General features: G+C 47.5%; 1 protein-coding gene across 1 annotated transcript in view; it reads right to left on the bottom strand.

The window, feature by feature from the left end:
- zdhhc17 (zDHHC palmitoyltransferase 17) overlaps positions 1 to 16,108 on the bottom strand; it is a 30,796-nt gene extending 14,688 nt beyond the window's left edge. Inside the window, exons 1-7 of the mRNA XM_072710139.1 lie at positions 15,999 to 16,108; positions 10,881 to 10,984; positions 9,681 to 9,803; positions 8,541 to 8,618; positions 3,504 to 3,648; positions 2,691 to 2,755; positions 1,525 to 1,687 (exon numbers count right to left, since the gene is read on the bottom strand). Coding sequence (XP_072566240.1) covers positions 1,525 to 1,687; positions 2,691 to 2,755; positions 3,504 to 3,648; positions 8,541 to 8,618; positions 9,681 to 9,803; positions 10,881 to 10,984; positions 15,999 to 16,073 — 753 coding nt within the window. The 5' untranslated portion in view covers positions 16,074 to 16,108. The remainder of the gene's footprint in view (positions 1 to 1,524; positions 1,688 to 2,690; positions 2,756 to 3,503; positions 3,649 to 8,540; positions 8,619 to 9,680; positions 9,804 to 10,880; positions 10,985 to 15,998) is intronic.
- Positions 16,109 to 18,114: the final 2,006 nt, after the last annotated feature.

Here is an 18,114-nt window from a genome sequence, read left to right on the forward strand (position 1 = left end):
TAGACCGTTTAGCTTTAGGCTTTTTCACCATGTTCAAGGTAGCTACTCGCTAACGGCAAGCGTCTGCTGATATCAGAACAAATGTGACGTTAACTAGCGATGACACGTGAGGGACAGTGTTGCCTGAGCACCAGAGGGCAAATTTTTCAAACCGACAGTTCAGGCATTTAAGTGGCACCAAAACAAGCCACCGAAATACGGTGAGGTACAACCCTACTAAACGCACTCAGATATCAGCCCAAGGTCACATAATTATGCAGGATTTTGCTTCTTACTTGTGGAGCTAGAAGTATGAAAAGTCTCCGACATCCACCTCATATTGGGGCAGCTTTGTATGATCTGCTTGTTTTTCTACTCTCCGCTACAGTAAGTACCACGAACCCGTTTAATGCTGACAAAACATGGCCCCTCCGCAAGTAAATATAAACCTCACATTGTAAAGACTCTTCGATTCATCGGATTTCAAGAAAACATTCATCACAAAATGCTGTTTGTCATCAGCAGTTTTCTTCAGCTACAAATATTCTCCAAAACAAGCCAGACGCAGCTTTGAGTACCAGCTTCACAGGTTTAAGGCTTTTATTTTATTTTTTTTAACTGTGGGTTTTCACACTTCACTTTGCGGGAGCCCTGAAGCCAAAGCATTTTCCTAATGATTTCGTAAGGAGGTGCTAGAGGTGAGGTGTGAGCCAGCAGGGGGCGATCTCACGGCCGCGGGTCAGGGACGGAGACGTGTGCATCTGCCAAGGTAAATGTCACGTACATGTCATCTCATTAGTCACTCGCAGCGAGCAGTCACAGAAACACAGTGTTTATCACATTCTGCTGATGGCTCTATGGCTCAAATCCTTGCCCTCAGCGAATCCATTTAAAGCCTCCAAATTACTATCCAGCCACAATGCATCAAAGAGTGCCCATGTTTCCAAGTGAAAAAACAGCAACAGCTGTTTACAGAAAACTGCTTGGCGTGAGATAGAGAACTGCGGCAGCTGCGCGTCTGGGACCCTCAGATGCATGCTGAGATAGCTCATATGAAGGACTATAGATCCTTTAGAGCTCGCTGTTGCCCCCTAGAGGGCACGGCAGACATTCGGTCTACCACCTAAGGTCAAAGCTGCTAAAGCTTCAGCACGGGGGGGGGGGGTGAGTTCCAGAATGACTGTTTTTTATTGGCAGACATACCAACCTTGAAAGTAACACCTAATGGAGGTTGAGGGCATAAATTTTATGTGGCATTTGAGAAGACAGATGCTGACAGCATGCAGAACAGATGGTATGTTTACAAAAAGAGCGTTGCCATAGATTCAAACTAGCATTATTTATATGTTGCGAAAGAGGCAGCTTGTGACCAAGATATGGTCTTTGGGTTATGACTTGATCTACATTGGCAGTTAAACGGTAAAATAACAGTTCAAAAGTCGGAAAAAAGATAAAGTAGAAAAAATAGATATTTAAATGACAGTGAGAAAGTGCTGAGACAGCTGAAAAGCCTGTCCCTGGCCAGCAGGGGGTGCTGGGCCTCACCTTGATATTCTGTGCGTCTACATTGGCTCCAGCATCCAACAGCAGGCTGATGACAGTGGTGTTGCCGGCCAGAACGGCCCAGTGAAGTGCTGTGTTTTTGTGATACTTGTCGCCCAGGCTGACAGACACGTTGAACGTCAACAGGAGCCGGGTAGGATCCACACTGCGTGGGAGGAAACCCGAGGAGGAAGAAAAATGCAATCAGCGTGTGGCATTGTGATGTCATCACCGAGAGACGAGAACTGCTTCCTTAGCCTTTACCTTAGCTGCTGCCAAGTTGGCACACTGATGCCAAAGTGTAGCTATACCATGGGGGGAAAGGGACTGGAAATATTTCACATCTGGCATAGTCAGCATTATCCTTCAGAAAATGCCCCATCAACATTTGACAGCAGAGCAGCTATACATCACAAGCAGTGATTATAGATCATAACACAGGACCTGCAAAACTCCATGGGATGAACGGCTAAGATGACAGGCTGCCTAACAATTACTTCTTTCAAAGTATTGATTATGGGTCATACAGTGAGGTGGTTTATCAGAAAATGTCAAGCCTCCGACACTCATCAATATTTCAGACCCTGTTTAGTTCACATGAACGGAAAGCACGTCGGCAACTTGCCTTCCAAAATCAGGGGTGAGAGTTTCTGACGTGCGGTCGAGGGAAACACGGTAAAAGCCTGGCCTCTGACATTTCACAACAGCAGCAAGCTTAACGGGAGTCGACCTGCTTTTCAATGACAGCCGGCAGTGGGCCTGAGCAACCGCTCTCCTGGAAAAGCAGCTTCAGGGAGAAGGTGCACTCATCCCTCCTGCTCTGCATTTCTACCTCGGCGATCGGCCCACACATTACAGCAGCAGCTCATTCACGCCTATGTTTCAGGGAGAAGGTGCACGCTCTCTGGACGTGGCTTGTGAGGTCTTTCCATCCTGAAGGACTACCCTGACACATGTAAACATCTCCCTGATAAGAGGGGATCACAAACCAATCGCTCAATTGCCCTTCAGGTGTCAAACTTCCATGTACCAAAAAGACATGTAGTTCCAAGAGAGGCATTTCTTAGGGAAACAGGACAGTAGCAACAGGAAGCAGCTTGTGGTACGGCAGCCAGATTTCATGCTAGGATTATGATAAGATTAAAAGAAATTAACCCAAACACACAAACCTGTGAGTTCTATAAGCAGCCCACATTAATGGTGTCATGCCATTCTGGTCCATCATGTCCACATCCTGACATGGGTTGGGGTGGGGCGGAGGGGTTGGGGGAGGAGTGAAAACAAGTAGTCAGCCGAGATCAGTAATGCATTTCAATTGCGGTTTCAGCAATGTGTCTGAGTGATCTATTCATAATTATCTTAAAAAATGTATAATTAAGATCCAGAAAAACATAAAATGGATTCTTGCACCCCATACAGTCTGAACTCAAAACTTTTTGAATACAAGCTAAAAATGAAACTGGATTCCTTAAGCATCAAGTTAGGAAATCTGCATAAAAAAACATAAACGCTATAGTGAAAACAAGTGATAGAGCTCCCCCTGGTGTACAACTGAAGTAAGGTTACATGTCACCGAAGCAGAATCAAACCAATAAAACTCTAATCTATCTCCATAAACATCAAAAATAAACTGAAGTAAACCTAAATAAACAAGGTTCAATGGCATAAAACAGTGCGAGAACAAACACTTAATATACTGACATTCTTACTCTGTGCTCATAAACTAGACTTCAACTGCACCTGGCTTATTTAATATATCTGATGTTTTGTAACAATATTTGTTAAAGTTATAAGACATGAGTAAATTTTGTCTTTCAGTGTTGGTTAAATTACAGATGGAACAAAATTTATGACAACATTGTCTATTCCAACTGTTTACAAAAGTCTAGCGAGTGCGCGTAAATCCAAGGGAAATACTTGGAAGGCTTCAGAAGCAGTAAGACTGCAGACTGGCTCCATGTGTAAGGTCCCGCATCTCGCACCTGGCCCTTTGCGATTAAATAGGCCACGATGGAGGTGTGTCCAAACTGCGCAGCCAGGTGGATGCAGCTGCAGCCCTCGCCGTCGATCAGCGCCGGGTCGGCCCCATACTTCAACAGCTGGACCACCATGGAGAGGTGGCCCTGTCTGGGGAGACGGGGGAAGATGGGGTTAAAGGTTAAAGGTCACCGGGGCGCTCGTCACGCCATGTGGTCCATGGAATCAGGCATTATGGAAAACACAGGGTCACGCATGTTTCAAGGTGCTTTTTAATTATGTACATCAGCGTTTCTCAATCCAGTCCTCATGGACCCGCTCTCTCCCAGCTCCCGGTAGATTTGGAGTGTCTGGCAGGGAGCTGGGAGGAAGCAAAAACGTGGACCGTCTGTCGGTCCCCAAGGACTGGATTGGAAACACTGATGTACATATCAACTTATGTCAATCAAACCTTCACTGCATAAATGCACAAATGTTGTCACACTGCAATAGAAGCTCCTAAAAGAGAAAGTGATACATCTGTAAATTAAATTTTATATGAACAATTCAACGTTACTTTCACCAAAAAAAAAATACAACTACAATGTTGATGTGTAAGAGTGTAATGCTGATGCACGTGGTCCTGGGGTCAAAGAAAACACAGGCAGAGAAGCCAGCCAGCAGCTAAACATCAGCTGTCTGGGTACAATGCCGGAGGCTGGCCTTCCAGACACGCTGTTTCATTCTCTCTGATCCCTAAATGACGCACCGCGCAGACCAGCAATAAGAGCGGCCCCAGTTGGGTCTGTGAGTCAGGACAACCTAAAGCTCGTCTCACACATACATACACAGGGCTCAGTGGGGCTGTGTTATACCAGCGTTTCTAAACCCAGTCCTCGGGGATCCCTGGCAGTCCACATTTTTGCTCCCTCCCAGCTCCCAGCCAATCAAGAACACCGACTGATAGGTGTGTTGGGAGCGGAGAGGGAGCAAAAATGTGGACTGTCTGCAGGTCCCTGAGGACTGGGTTGGGAAACACCCTATGATACAGTACCAATGAGACTGCTACAGACATTTAGTTCAGGTAGTCTTCAGAGCTGACATTAGCAGTCACTAAATTATACCCCCCACCTCCCTGGGGCAGCCCCACAGCCTGTGAGGGAGGGTTATGCTTTGATGGGACAAAACCTCAGACACTACATAAAAGTCCAATGTTACAAATATGAATGAGGAACAAAATAAACCCTTGAAAAATAAGACGGAGAGTTGAGGGATGTGGAGATGTTCCAAGGAGGTTTGTACTCCCATAAAAGAGGGCAAAGGGGTTCAGCTGTCGGGAGGGAAAGTCTAACCCTGGACGCCCAAGGAACCAAAAATATCCAGAAAAAAAAACAAACTTAAACTCTGGTTTACTGACGCAGGGTAGTGAGCACAAACAATTCAAGAGAGTGAACAGGTGAGAACAGAACTGATTAGAAGAATCCAAAAGAGATTTGGAAATGATGCTCAGTGCGACCATCTGTGATTTTAGGCGTCAACACTGATAATACTCTACAGTTCTGACATTTCAGTGAGTCAATAAATGTCAGTCACACACTTAGAGACACCTTCCTGTTGGGAACACCTGTCATGATTCTGGAAGCGGCAAGTTAACAGAGGGTACAGGGAACTAGGGCTGGGCGATATGACTTAAAATCATTGGTATATTTCATGGTATCATGGTATATTTCACATTTTGAACGGTGACGGTATCACTTTTTTCCAAGTTTTGGGAGGAGGAGCCTATCCTGCCCCTCTATGTAAATTAAAGTATTTTGGTAATATATTAAATACATGGAATGTATCATATTCAGCTGGGAGACATGGGAGAGTGTGCGCAGCGTTTATTAATGGGGTTTCCACATTTGCATTTATGTGAGGAAAAAAAGAAAAAAAACTAATAAGTATCATGTCACCATCCTTATCAGTGAACCCTTTTAAGGTATGCTTATCTCTGTACAGTTCCAAGCCTGAAAGATCTTGATATTAACTTTTACGTGCTACAACAAAACTAAAATGACCAGTTCTGCTGTACCAAAAGAAGAGCATCTTTGTGGTCACATGGTAGCTTCAAGCCGAATTGTATCAGGGAACAGAAAAACACACAAATGAAAGGATCGAGGCACACAGTCACTAAAAGGTACACTGCATAGTATATTCGTAGAAGAAGAGCGGGCTCCCGGAACTTCTGGGGGGGCTGGATTGTCTGTATAGTGAAATTTTGCTCCACATCTTATGATTTAAAACCGAACCAGGTCCACACGCCCACGCGTACAGGGTGCTGACAGGTATACACACCCACCCATACAGGGTGGTGATTGGTATACACGCCCACGCATTCAGGGTGCTGATAGGTATACACGCCCACCCGTACAGGGTGGTGATTGGTATACACGCCCACGCATTCAGGGTGCTGATAGGTATACACGCCCACCCGTACAGGGTGGTGATTGGTATACACGCCCACGCATTCAGGGTGCTGATAGGTATACACGCCCACCCGTACAGGGTGGTGATTGGTATACACGCCCACGCATTCAGGGTGCTGGTAGGTATACACGCCCACGCGTACAGGGTGCTGACAGGTATACACACCCACCCATACAGGGTGGTGATTGGTATACACGCCCACGCATTCAGGGTGCTGATAGGTATACACGCCCACCCGTACAGGGTGGTGATTGGTATACACGCCCACGCATTCAGGGTGCTGGTAGGTATACACGCCGACGCGTACAGGGTGCTGGTAGGTATACACGCCCACCCCTACAGGGTGCTGACAGGTATACACACCCACCCGTACAGGGTGGTGATTGGTATACACGCCCACGCATTCAGGGTGCTGATAGGTATACACGCCCACCCGTACAGGGTGGTGATTGGTATACACGCCGACGCGTACAGGGTGCTGACAGGTATACACGCCCACCCGTACAGGGTGGTGATTGGTATACACGCCCACGCATTCAGGGTGCTGACAGGTATACACGCCAACGCGTACAGGGTGCTGACAGGTATACACGCCCACCCGTACAGGGTGCTGGTAGGTATACACGCCCACCCGTACAGGGTGCTGGTAGGTATACACGCCGACGCGTACAGGGTGCTGACAGGTATACACGGCCACCCGTACAGGGTGCTGACAGGTATACACACCGACGCGTACAGGGTGCTGGTAGGTATACACGCCCTCCCGTACAGGGTGCTGACAGGTATACACGCCCACCCGTACAGGGTGCTGTTAGGTATACACGCCCACGCGTACAGGGTGGTGATAGGTATACACGCCGACGCGTACAGGGTGCTGGTAGGTATACACGCCCACCCGTACAGGGTGCTGACAGGTATACACGCCCACCCGTACAGGGTGCTGTTAGGTATACACGCCCACGCGTACAGGGTGGTGATAGGTATACACGCCCACGCGTACAGGGTGGTGATAGGTATACACGCCGACGTGTACAGGGTGCTGGTAGGTATACACGCCGACGCGTACAGGGTGCTGGTAGGTATACACGGCCAGCCGTACAGGGTGCTGGTACTGTAGGTATACACGCCGACGCGTACAGGGTGCTGGTAGGTATACACGCCGACGCGTACAGGGTGCTGGTAGGTATACACGCCGACGCGTACAGGGTGCTGGTAGGTATACACGGCCAGCCGTACAGGGTGCTGGTACTGTAGGTATACACGCCGACGCGTACAGGGTGCTGGTAGGTATACACGGCAAGCCGTACAGGGTGCTGGTACTGTAGGTATACACGCCGACGCGTACAGGGTGCTGGTAGGTATACACGCCGACGCGTACAGGGTGCTGGTAGGTATACACGGCCAGCCGTACAGGGTGCTGGTACTGTAGGTATACACGCCGACGCGTACAGGGTGCTGGTAGGTATACATGGCCAGCCGTACAGGGTGCTGGTACTGTAGGTATACACGCCGACGCGTACAGGGTGCTGGTAGGTATACACGCCGACGCGTACAGGGTGCTGACAGGTATACACGCCCACCCGTACAGGGTGCTGACAGGTATACACGCCGACGCGTACAGGGTGCTGGTAGGTATACACGCCCACCCGTACAGGGTGCTGGTAGGTATACACGCCGACGCGTACAGGGTATACACGCCCACCCATACAGGGTGCTGGTAGGTATACACGCCGACGCGTACAGGGTGCTGGTAGGTATACACGCCGACGCGTACAGGGTGCTGATAGGTATACACGCCCACGCGTACAGGGTGCTGGTAGGTATACACGCCCACCCGTACAGGGTGCTGTTAGGTATACACGCCCACGCGTACAGGGTGCTGGTAGGTATACACGCCGATGCGTACAGGGTGCTGGTAGGTATACACGCCGACGCGTACAGGGTGCTGGTAGGTATACACGCCGACGCGTACAGGGTGCTGGTAGGTATACACGCCGACGCGTACAGGGTGCTGGTAGGTATACACGCCGACGCGTACAGGGTGCTGGTAGGTATACACGCCGACGCGTACAGGGTATACACGCCGACGCGTACAGGGTGCTGGTAGGTATACACGGCCAGCCGTACAGGGTGCTGGTACTGTAGGTATACACGCCGACGCGTACAGGGTGCTGGTAGGTATACACGGCCAGCCGTACAGGGTGCTGGTACTGTAGGTATACACGCCGACGCGTACAGGGTGCTGGTAGGTATACACGCCCACCCGTACAGGGTGCTGACAGGTATACACGCCGACGCGTACAGGGTGCTGGTAGGTATACACGCCCACCCGTACAGGGTGCTGGTAGGTATACACGCCGACGCGTACAGGGTATACACGCCCACCCATACAGGGTGCTGTTAGGTATACACGCCCACGTGTACAGGGTGCTGGTAGGTATACACGCCGACGCGTACAGGGTGCTGGTAGGTATACACGCCGACGCGTACAGGGTATACACGCAGACACGTACAGGGTGCTGTTAGGTATACACGCCCACGCGTACAGGGTGCTGATAGGTATACACGCCGACGCGTGCAGCAGAATGCATTACCTTGTAGCCCAGTGCAGTGGTGTTGAATTAAGGTCTCCGCCAAGCTGGTCCACGATGGCCCCCTTTGATATGTAATACCTGCAGAGAGAGAGCAGGACATGCACTCTTACTTCCAGAGGGCCATGAGTGACAGCACTGTAGCAGTGCTTACAGGGCTGATACAAGGCAATGACAGGAAATGCACGAGCCACACATTTCTACCACATACTTCTATCCACGTGGGATCAAATGTCAGTCTTCCCTTTCTGCTGACACGTAACACACACTGAGGACCAGTTAGCATTGCTCAGCCGCCCTAACAGGGCAGAACTCATTTCCACACACCATTCCACCCCAAGCAGAATACTATGTGCCCGCAGTGAACTGAGGTGCTGGGGGGCATTTTCAAACGCCTTCCTCCAAAACAGAGATGTGAGGCCAGGGCTATTCTCAACCGCAGTCTCATGGTTCTCAGCAAGAACTTATGGGAAGGACATTTCTCTCCAGGAATGCAAGCGTCCTGCAGGGGACACAGACAGGAAGGGCGAGGAAGGGCAGGGCATGCAGCCAGGAGGACCAGGGAGGGGGGGGACCAGGGAAAATCACTGGGCGAGTGACAGGACTCAGGCCAGGCCAAGAAACACTCATTTTCAACATGTCAGTGATGCCCTGTGACTCAGAATCTGCAGTAGCAAAATGGGAACAGCTTTACAAACGTATGTACAGATATGACACGGCACTGGCGGGCATGGCGTTCCCAGGATGCTCCTGGGTAAGACGGCACACAGACACGCCTTTAGGTCCGGTATGATCAGGTGATCGATATATGTGTACAGTGTAACAAAGCTGCCTTAATTCACCTCTCAATAACTAACCAGACACATTCCCTCAAAAGCCTCATGTCACAGCAGCATCCAATCGGCCACCCATGGGGGGTCAGCGGCGTAGGCCTACACCCCCCTTGAGGCTTTTCACGACGGCCGAGCAAACGCTCAGAAACGCTCAAAGTCCATCAGCAACCACACAAAGTGGCTGTATAGGAGTGAGCCAATTTGCTGAAGGGGAGGGGGGTTACCTCCTGGCTCGGCAGGGGACACGCCCACAGAAACATGCGCTTTTAGGGCCGATCGGGACACGCCAGGCCCAGTAGGGGACACTCACTTGACCAAGTCGAGCCGGTTGTTGATGGCCGCCCAGTGGAGCAGGGTGACATTCTCCTTGTCGGGCTGCCGGACGTCGTAGCCGGCTTCCACCAGCTCCCGGCACCGCTCGTAGATGCCGTACCTGTGGGGGGGGGGCAAGAGGGACAGGCGTCACGTGGGGCTAATGCGACTGTTGGCTTTTCAAAGACAAGACTGGAGGAGGAAGGATATTTCTGTTCAGTGCTTAGGGAAGATAATAATCACCAAGTGTAACTGGCAATAATTTTAATTGCAGTACTACTACTTACTATTACATGTTAAAGAGCAAAATGAGGGTCAGCATTGGAAGTGCAGCCATGGACACAGCCAATAGAGGAGGAGGAGGTAGGGGAGGAGGAGGCGGAGAAAGTGGAGACAGAGGAGGAGGCAAAGGAGGAGGAGGCAGAGAAGGAGGAGATGACGCATTAGGAGGAGGAGATGGGCATGCTTTTGGGGGCAGTGAAGCCTTTCCTAATGAAAGGTTGTGCCAATAACGACGCAACCTGATGGCTAATCAGAGAAATAAACAGTGTGGCGTGAGCATAAAGGCACGGGCCTAAATCCCCTACTGCTGCTTTGTCTGAATGTGGCTACATCACACATGCAAAACTGCTACAGAATCAGGTCACTGAATGGTGTCTGTGTCACATGGCATCCCAGCTCTGCGTTCCCTCTCTCTCGTGGACACGCCGCTACCCTGAAACGCTGCTGTGACCCATTAACAACGGCACGGTCAGGGTAAAGCCAGAGGGACCCCCCCATCATTCTTATGGGGCTGCCCAGGGCACCGTGTTTCACAATGACCTAAATGGCTTCTAATGTTCATACAGCAAACCATTAATGCACTGTCAAGTATAAACCACGTTGCAGCGTTTATTAATGGGGTTTCCACATTTGCACTTATGTGAGGAAAAAAAGAAAAAAAAACTAATAAGTATCATGTCACCATCCTTATCAGTGAACCCTTTAAAAGGTATGCTCATCTCTGTACAGTTCCAAGCACATATACCCAGTTACCTAACTTCACCATATATATATAGACCACGATCTAGGAGCAATGCCCTCCCCCAGAACCCACTGTGTTGCCATGACAATAACACTGACAGATGGCAGAGTTTTGCCACGAACGGAGACCAGATCAAACAATCCCCGAGTAGTGACATCGTTCCCCAGGACTCACTGTGTTGCTTTGACGATGTCCCAGGTGCTGTAGTCATCGGCATGGCTCTTGCGCCCGGCACTCTCGCTGTAGCCATGGTTGTAGTGACTCTGGGGCTTGATTTCCTGTGGAGAGAGGAGGCAGAGAATCAGCCAATCAGCACGTACCACAAGCTCGGCCCAGGCACAGGCCCAGGAGATGCCAGAAGAGCTTCTTGGTGAAGGGGATGGCAGGCAAGGGCAGGCTAGCGTATGCCCAGTGATTATAGCACGTGGCACAGCACACAGGCAGGGCACAGAGCCCTTTTAAACCAGCCTCTTCTAGTTGGTCTCAGTTTCTTCAGAAAATGAGAAGGTTAACAGGCATCCACCTGTCATCTCTCTAAAACCGAAAACAATTAACAAGAAATCAAACAAAGCTCAGCAAGGATCAGGTTAAGCTCTTCACCAATAAATCCATATATTTGCTCTACAAAAAATATTACCGTGTTCTGTGCCTCAAGTGGTTTGTGTTTCCAAATCGTTTCAGAACTGGAACCTTACTTCAGAAATCCTCCTTAACACCACTGAAGATCAGCCTGGGTCAGCATCACGAAAATCCAAAGAATAAGTGAGCCTAGCCATCTGCGGAAACGTTTCAGCTCCGTGAAGGAATTTCCAGACATAATCCACCTTTCCATTAACAAAACAGCAGGTGTCTGCTGGACCGCAGATAAGACACTGTGGAGAAGGTCTGACCTCTTTGGAAAGTTAAATGGCAAAGTGATGGACCCCCCCGGGCCTTACTTAATACTCATTGTAATTTAACGGAGAGCTCTCGCCCTGAGTGAGTATGTGTGCTTGCTGTGACTGAGGAATATTCATGAAGGCAAAATGTCAGGGTCAAGCCAGGAATTCACATGTGATGAAGAGCTTTTCAGGCAGAACTGCACAGGTGCATAATTTCTGTACTTTATCCCCCCTGCTGCCCTTTGACCCCTTGATAAAATGGGCAGGCACTGTCTGCATCTCATTCACAAGAACTCATACTTAAGTGTGCAAATGCTAGAGTAAGCACTAAAGTCACTAAAGAAAAAGAAAAAAACTCTACTCATTCCAGCAGTGAGTAAGCTGCACAGGTTTTATTACTTTAAGACTCAGAGCCCCTAAACTGATGAAAAACATGTCAGCGTGGGGGGCAGAGCGAGTCCCTTTGACAAAAATGACAAATACAGGAGCCAGTATTGAGTGCCAAAACATTAAAAAAAATCTGCCGTAATATAAAAGTGCCAAGTGAAATTTCCCTCAGTTTATACGAGGTCACGCTTAACCATACCGGCCTACTGACAGAATGTGCAAGGCTCTGAGTTTAATGCAAGCCACATATCATGCCCCCCCCCTTACTATTATTTTATATCACCCATGCAAATCTCTGCTGAACCACTCTCATATCTGAAGTTCTGGGACTGTGTGATTTTAGGTCCACAACCCACGGCACTAGTTATCCCGGCTCAGCTTCCATTCTAGGACAAAAATGTGCCAAAAGGACAGCCAATCAGAGAGCACTCACATCATTATTCTGCACATCCCTTGTTCACCTTACAACAGCAGAATAATAAGCATCCTGCTAACAAAGTTACACTCCAGGGGGAAGAATATATAAGAGTGCTGTACTCAGTCACACAACAGAACGGTGGAGCGATGTGGAAAAATTTTCAATTGTAAATTTTACCTGCAAAATCTCAGTGGGTTCGACGCACCGGTCTGTGCTAATGGAGGAACTACTGGCTGCTCAAGAACAACCCAAAAGCGCTTCTTTCTGGTACATTGAACTGCGTTATTTTTTACATTTTTCTGCTTATTCCAGACTCACTAATGCAGCACAGTGGCAGAACTAGTTCAAGCATTAGTGCAGTACAGGAGGGGGGGGGGGGGGGCGAAAAGCAGGCCAGACTTCAAGTTAGAGCCCTTGGCCATAAGCCGGCCTGCTGCACTGAGGCTGCGATTTACAACTTCAGGCTACGCTCCAAAACCCCTAAAGGTTAACATAAAACCTGAACTTTACTCCAAAGCCTTGCATTGAATAGCTGAGTATGGAAAGGCAGTTCCTGTAGCAGAGATTAAATATAAGAGGGCTAGGTTAAAAATTCAAACAGATAACAGTGTGCGTCACATGCCAACTGGACCAAAAACACACAGATATTTTAGGATCAGTATTTTTGCAGGACTATGCACTTTGGGACAAAATGACCCTCTTTGGGAGACATAAATTCCTAATTCCGTGAACATCATAATAATAATAATAATATTAATAAACAAATATGAGCTGTACCCCAGAAAAACACCACATAAAATACTTAATTTGTCCATCTCTTAATGACACAGGAGTCAATTATCCAGCTATAGTAGCCATTACAGAATCAAACCCAATGAAACAGATCCCTCATCATAATAAGCCCCACAAAACACACACAAGCAAACACTCCACAACATTGACTTATTAATGAAAATCCAAAGTTTATGTTAGATTGTCCTTTAAGTAACATACAGCAGGTAGAACCTGCACTGTGCACAGCCATGACGTGTGCAGGGCTTACATGAAACAATCTGGTTGTATAATAAGCAAAAAAGCCTACGTAAGCATTTTGGATAAAATAATCGGAATAAATATGCCTCACTTATCTTCATACATGATTTACAAAATGGTTCACGATTACGGTTGCTCAGCTATTGTCAGGCTATTTTCAGTGGAGCAAGTTGGCTTATTGGGTCAATTTCATGCCCCTTTAACGCTCTATGGCGTTGGAAGGAGAGCATCAGATACAAGCCGGAACACCATCCCGTCAAATCAGATACAGAGTTATGCAAGGCCACCTCTTATGGGTAATTTTCGCTGTGCTGGTAAAAATGCAAAACTGTAACCTGAGATGTCAGAAGGGGCTGAGCTGGTAGTGCTTGGGAGACTCCGAGCAGATGGCTGGAACAATGGAGATTTTAAACAGCTGGTATCTCGCCCAGGGCCCTATTTTCTCAGAGAACATCCCTTTTACAGGGATGCGAGGAACAGCATCAAACACTGGATGTTTAAGAGAGAAACAGACCGTACAGAATAGAATAACAGCAGCAACACACCATGTCCCAGAATAGCCAAATGGGACCTTGATGTTAATTCAACCTCAGGTCAAGATGCCTAAACTGCAATTACAATACATACAACATGACACTGGCCTAGGTCATTGACCTAGGTCTTGATCAGGTCACTGGAACACCAGACCAGTTCAGGGGAACCAATAAAGTGAGCAGTTAGAACCACAATTGAAGTAGGTGGCCCAAGATGTAGCATAAAGTGAGGAATGTGTGTTACTGTGAACTTCCTCACTGTCTAACATATACATAAATTACATTTATTTATCTGGCAAGCCCTTCTGTCCCAAGCAAACATATAAGCGTGGATCAGAAGAGAGGGTCAGTGTCCCCAGAGCATCTCACGGGTTAAGGGTCTTGCTCGAAGGCCCAGCGGTGACATCATTTTGCCAGCCACAGGATTTGAATCAGTGATCTTCCGATCACAGGCAGAGTCCTCAGCCACGGAGCCACACAGGGTCCCACACAGCACACATTAACAGCGAACAGAAGCACTTCCACGTGCATGACATTAAACACAAACTGACTGCACAAGCATCGCACACCTAGAGAGGAGACACGGCGGTAGCACAGCAGCTGTGGGCTCAGCACAAAATTTTGTCAGGCTATTTTATCTAGCATTGCTGCAGCTCCATAAAACAAACAAATCTACAATTAATATAAGTCACCAGAGAAAAAACAACAACCATAAATAAACCTGTGCTGTTTATTTTGGAGGATGACTCTGACGTACAGATCATGTATTTTCATATACTAAGACACGTGTCACCATCAAGCTCTGGAGAAGCTACCTGGAGTATCACCCCTCAAAATAGCAGGGAGAGATTACCTCAATCTCGGGTATAAAAGGACAGCAAAAGACTGCTGCTTCTAGCAGGGGATCAGATTCAAGAAAATACATTTTTCATTTGACATTAGGTTGATTGTCAATCTTGTTATATTGTGACCCCTAGAAAGACACTTATAAATATCCTGCTCATCTTTAGTGTGAGATAATATTTCTCTAAAATCAAGCAGAAGAGTCAAAATGTTTGTTAAACAATAACATTTGCCAAACAAACGACAATATTCGAATTAAAATAATCAGCAGCTAAGTTGTTAAATTACAACAATTTTGACGTTTACAATCTTGCAGCAAAAAAATAAAATAAAACAGATTTAACAGTTAGATTACGACAGGCAGAGATTATCAATACATTAATTAACATTCAGTTATATATTCGATATTATTATTATTATGATTGTTAGTCGTAGAAAAACCAACAGTTAGTGTATTTGACATTGTTTACATAGTGCTTACAGAATGTTATTATCCAGCTACCGAGCACCGCGGCAAGAGCAAGGTAGCTTATCAGACACTTTGTTGTCAGGGTGATTTCTGTACGCTTGTTGGGATATTTCCTGATAAATAAACAAATGAATCACAAAGAGCATAACGGGCAGCGGACCGGGGCCTGGGCCATCTTTGTTAATGTCTCTTATTAGCGAGGCGGCGGCGCTACTCTGGCGGGCGGCCGGCTTTTCACACAGCGAGCTGGGACTCGACCATGCCACTCATTGGATGTGAGGTTTTTAAAGCCTGTCCACGACCCGTCACCTACTCGGCCACCATGAGCCCACGCCTGCCCCGGGGTTCCGGCCCTTTACCGCGAAGCAGTCTCCGCAGCCCAGGCTGGAGCTGAACGTTAAGGAGATGCGCTATGCGTAACAGCCGGCCGGCTTCGCTTTACGACAGACATACGGGTATGACAACCCCTATCAAACACCAAGTAGTAAATACTAAACCTGCTTTATGCGGATATGGGATTTTTTCCATCCCCCCCTCTCATCTCCAGCGACTGAGCATCTGACAGATGTAATTGGTACTCGCCGTAACTCCTCGCAGGGGGGGGCTCCCGGATCTGATGCTGCACAAAGCCCGTGGGTCCGTTTATCTTTAGCTTTACATTGTAGGGCCCAGCACTGAAAACGCCCAGCCTTTTCCGCGTTAAAAGAAAGCAAAAGCCGACCCTCTCACCTCTGGATGAAGGATAGGGACACAGCCAGCGTCTTTTTCGTACTCATCCATCGCTTCGGCCATCTTGGTGCTCATCCGCGCAGGGCATTGTGGGAAGGCGCTCGGCGACTCCGAGCGCGACCCTCGCGAAGATACCATCCTCTGCTGAGCATTACATCATGCACGCGCGGGGGAGGCGGCTCGCCGTTTACCTGCGTCTGCTGCTCCAGCTATCTATGTAACATACTCTGTTTTGCACGGTTTTATATTAATTTATTGTGAAAATAACTTGACTCTGATAAATACTGAGAAATCGGTGTTGGAGCAGTTATTTTGTATTTTACCTCCTATGTATTTGTAAAGAGGACAAAAAATATGCATGTATGTTACATGAGCAGGAATAAATCAATTGCAAGAAGTTTATTATGGAATACAAACGAAATTTAACTAGAGCAGTGCAACGCTGTCAACACTAAGCATGCAGAATATATGTTTACTCGAGACACGGCACGTGTCTCTCCACCGTAAAATATAAAGGCAAGGAAATTATTTTTTCTCTCCGATAGGGGACGCTCCTTCCTCAAAATAACGGTGCATAAAGAGATAAATGGCTCCACGCGTAATTATTGCAATGTTCATTTGGGTCACAAATAATAATTTAGAAAATATCTCATATAAAGATTACACTTTAAATAATGCTTTTATTGAATACAGGTACATATAGTCTACATCAACGTGATTTAAGGACGGCGTCTAAACTTTTTGAAAAACAATTGTGCTTAAGTAATCGGGCAACAATAGACATAGGACGCAAACGGGTCGAAGGTTACGGCGCTGTGTGCGTGGGTATTTATCCGCTGTAGTACAACTGTGCTGCTCTTTGATAGCAGCAAACAGAATTGCTCCAGGAAATGTGAGCTCCGGCTTGTGTCTTTTCTAGACCTCTGACTAGTCTTACACATTTCAGGTACGGATGTTAATGTTTCTTCACATGAGCTCCAGAGAGGAAGTGATCCTGATGGACCCCAGATGCAACATCTGGATTTAAGTAGGTGGCTGATAGAAACTCTTGCATTATTATGGTTTCAAGTTTGGCCATAGCTCTAGGCCAGTGATTACTCAGTGTCCTTCCTTGTTTTGCATATGGGGGTGTGGTTGTGTGACATCATCCAAGGGTTCCACGGTTGTTCCATGTTTCACTGAACCATACTGACTGTTCATGCCGCGTGACCCTGTGGAATGATGTTTTGGACCTGCTGATTGCCCAGCATACCTGTGAGTGGTACACAACAAATGTCTTCACCTCATGCAACTTTAGCCACCGTACAGAGGAAGCATGACCTACCTGTTATCTTTTTAGCTAAGGTGTAACTCCATCTAGAGTGCTATTGATTCGTTTTTACAATATTGTCTTGTCAATTTCCATTAAGTTTCTCAGTTCAAATGTATGAAAGGACATGTGCCACAAACCAGATATCATAAAGGTGGAAGCTCACTCAAGATAAAGACTGGGACTGGGTAATTGCTGGGATCCTGGAAGTGTGGACATTTGGTTATTAAAAAAGTCAAACTGACACAGAATGTTGCAAAGGGTGGAAACATGGATATTTTTTTGTGCTGTCAGGGACCAAATTTCATGTATATTTCATCCAACTAAAGTTTATGGGGAAATGCAGATCCTAGAATATAAAGGCATTGGCCCACTGCAGCATGACAGGCATGAGGTCTTTCACAGGCAGTATTGGGTTGCGTGTGTCATGTGGATGATGGTGAAAGCAGGACCATTTCAAGCAGGCTTTTTCCTGCCATGTGACAGATTTTTAAGCCAAAGAACCCCTTACTCAATTATTGGTGCAATTTGACCACCAGGTAAGAATAGAACCCTCAAGCAAGCACAAGTGTAGCCTGACCATCACACACGATGGTTTATTTCCTCTCAGCTTGTACCGTCTTAGAATACCCCAAGCCTTTCTTGAGTTGTGCGATGTGACAGCCCGCCGGGAATCTGCCGAGCCTCAGTAGGCATCGCTTAGCACCACACAGGTGGGCGCCGATGACGGGGTTCCTCACAGCCAGTCCAGAAACCCCTGCGAGGAATGCTAACAGGACGAGACTGGCAGCCGCTCAGTGCCCCACA

This window comes from Paramormyrops kingsleyae, chromosome 1, assembly GCF_048594095.1.
Source record: "Paramormyrops kingsleyae isolate MSU_618 chromosome 1, PKINGS_0.4, whole genome shotgun sequence".
Lineage (NCBI taxonomy): Eukaryota > Metazoa > Chordata > Actinopteri > Osteoglossiformes > Mormyridae > Paramormyrops > Paramormyrops kingsleyae.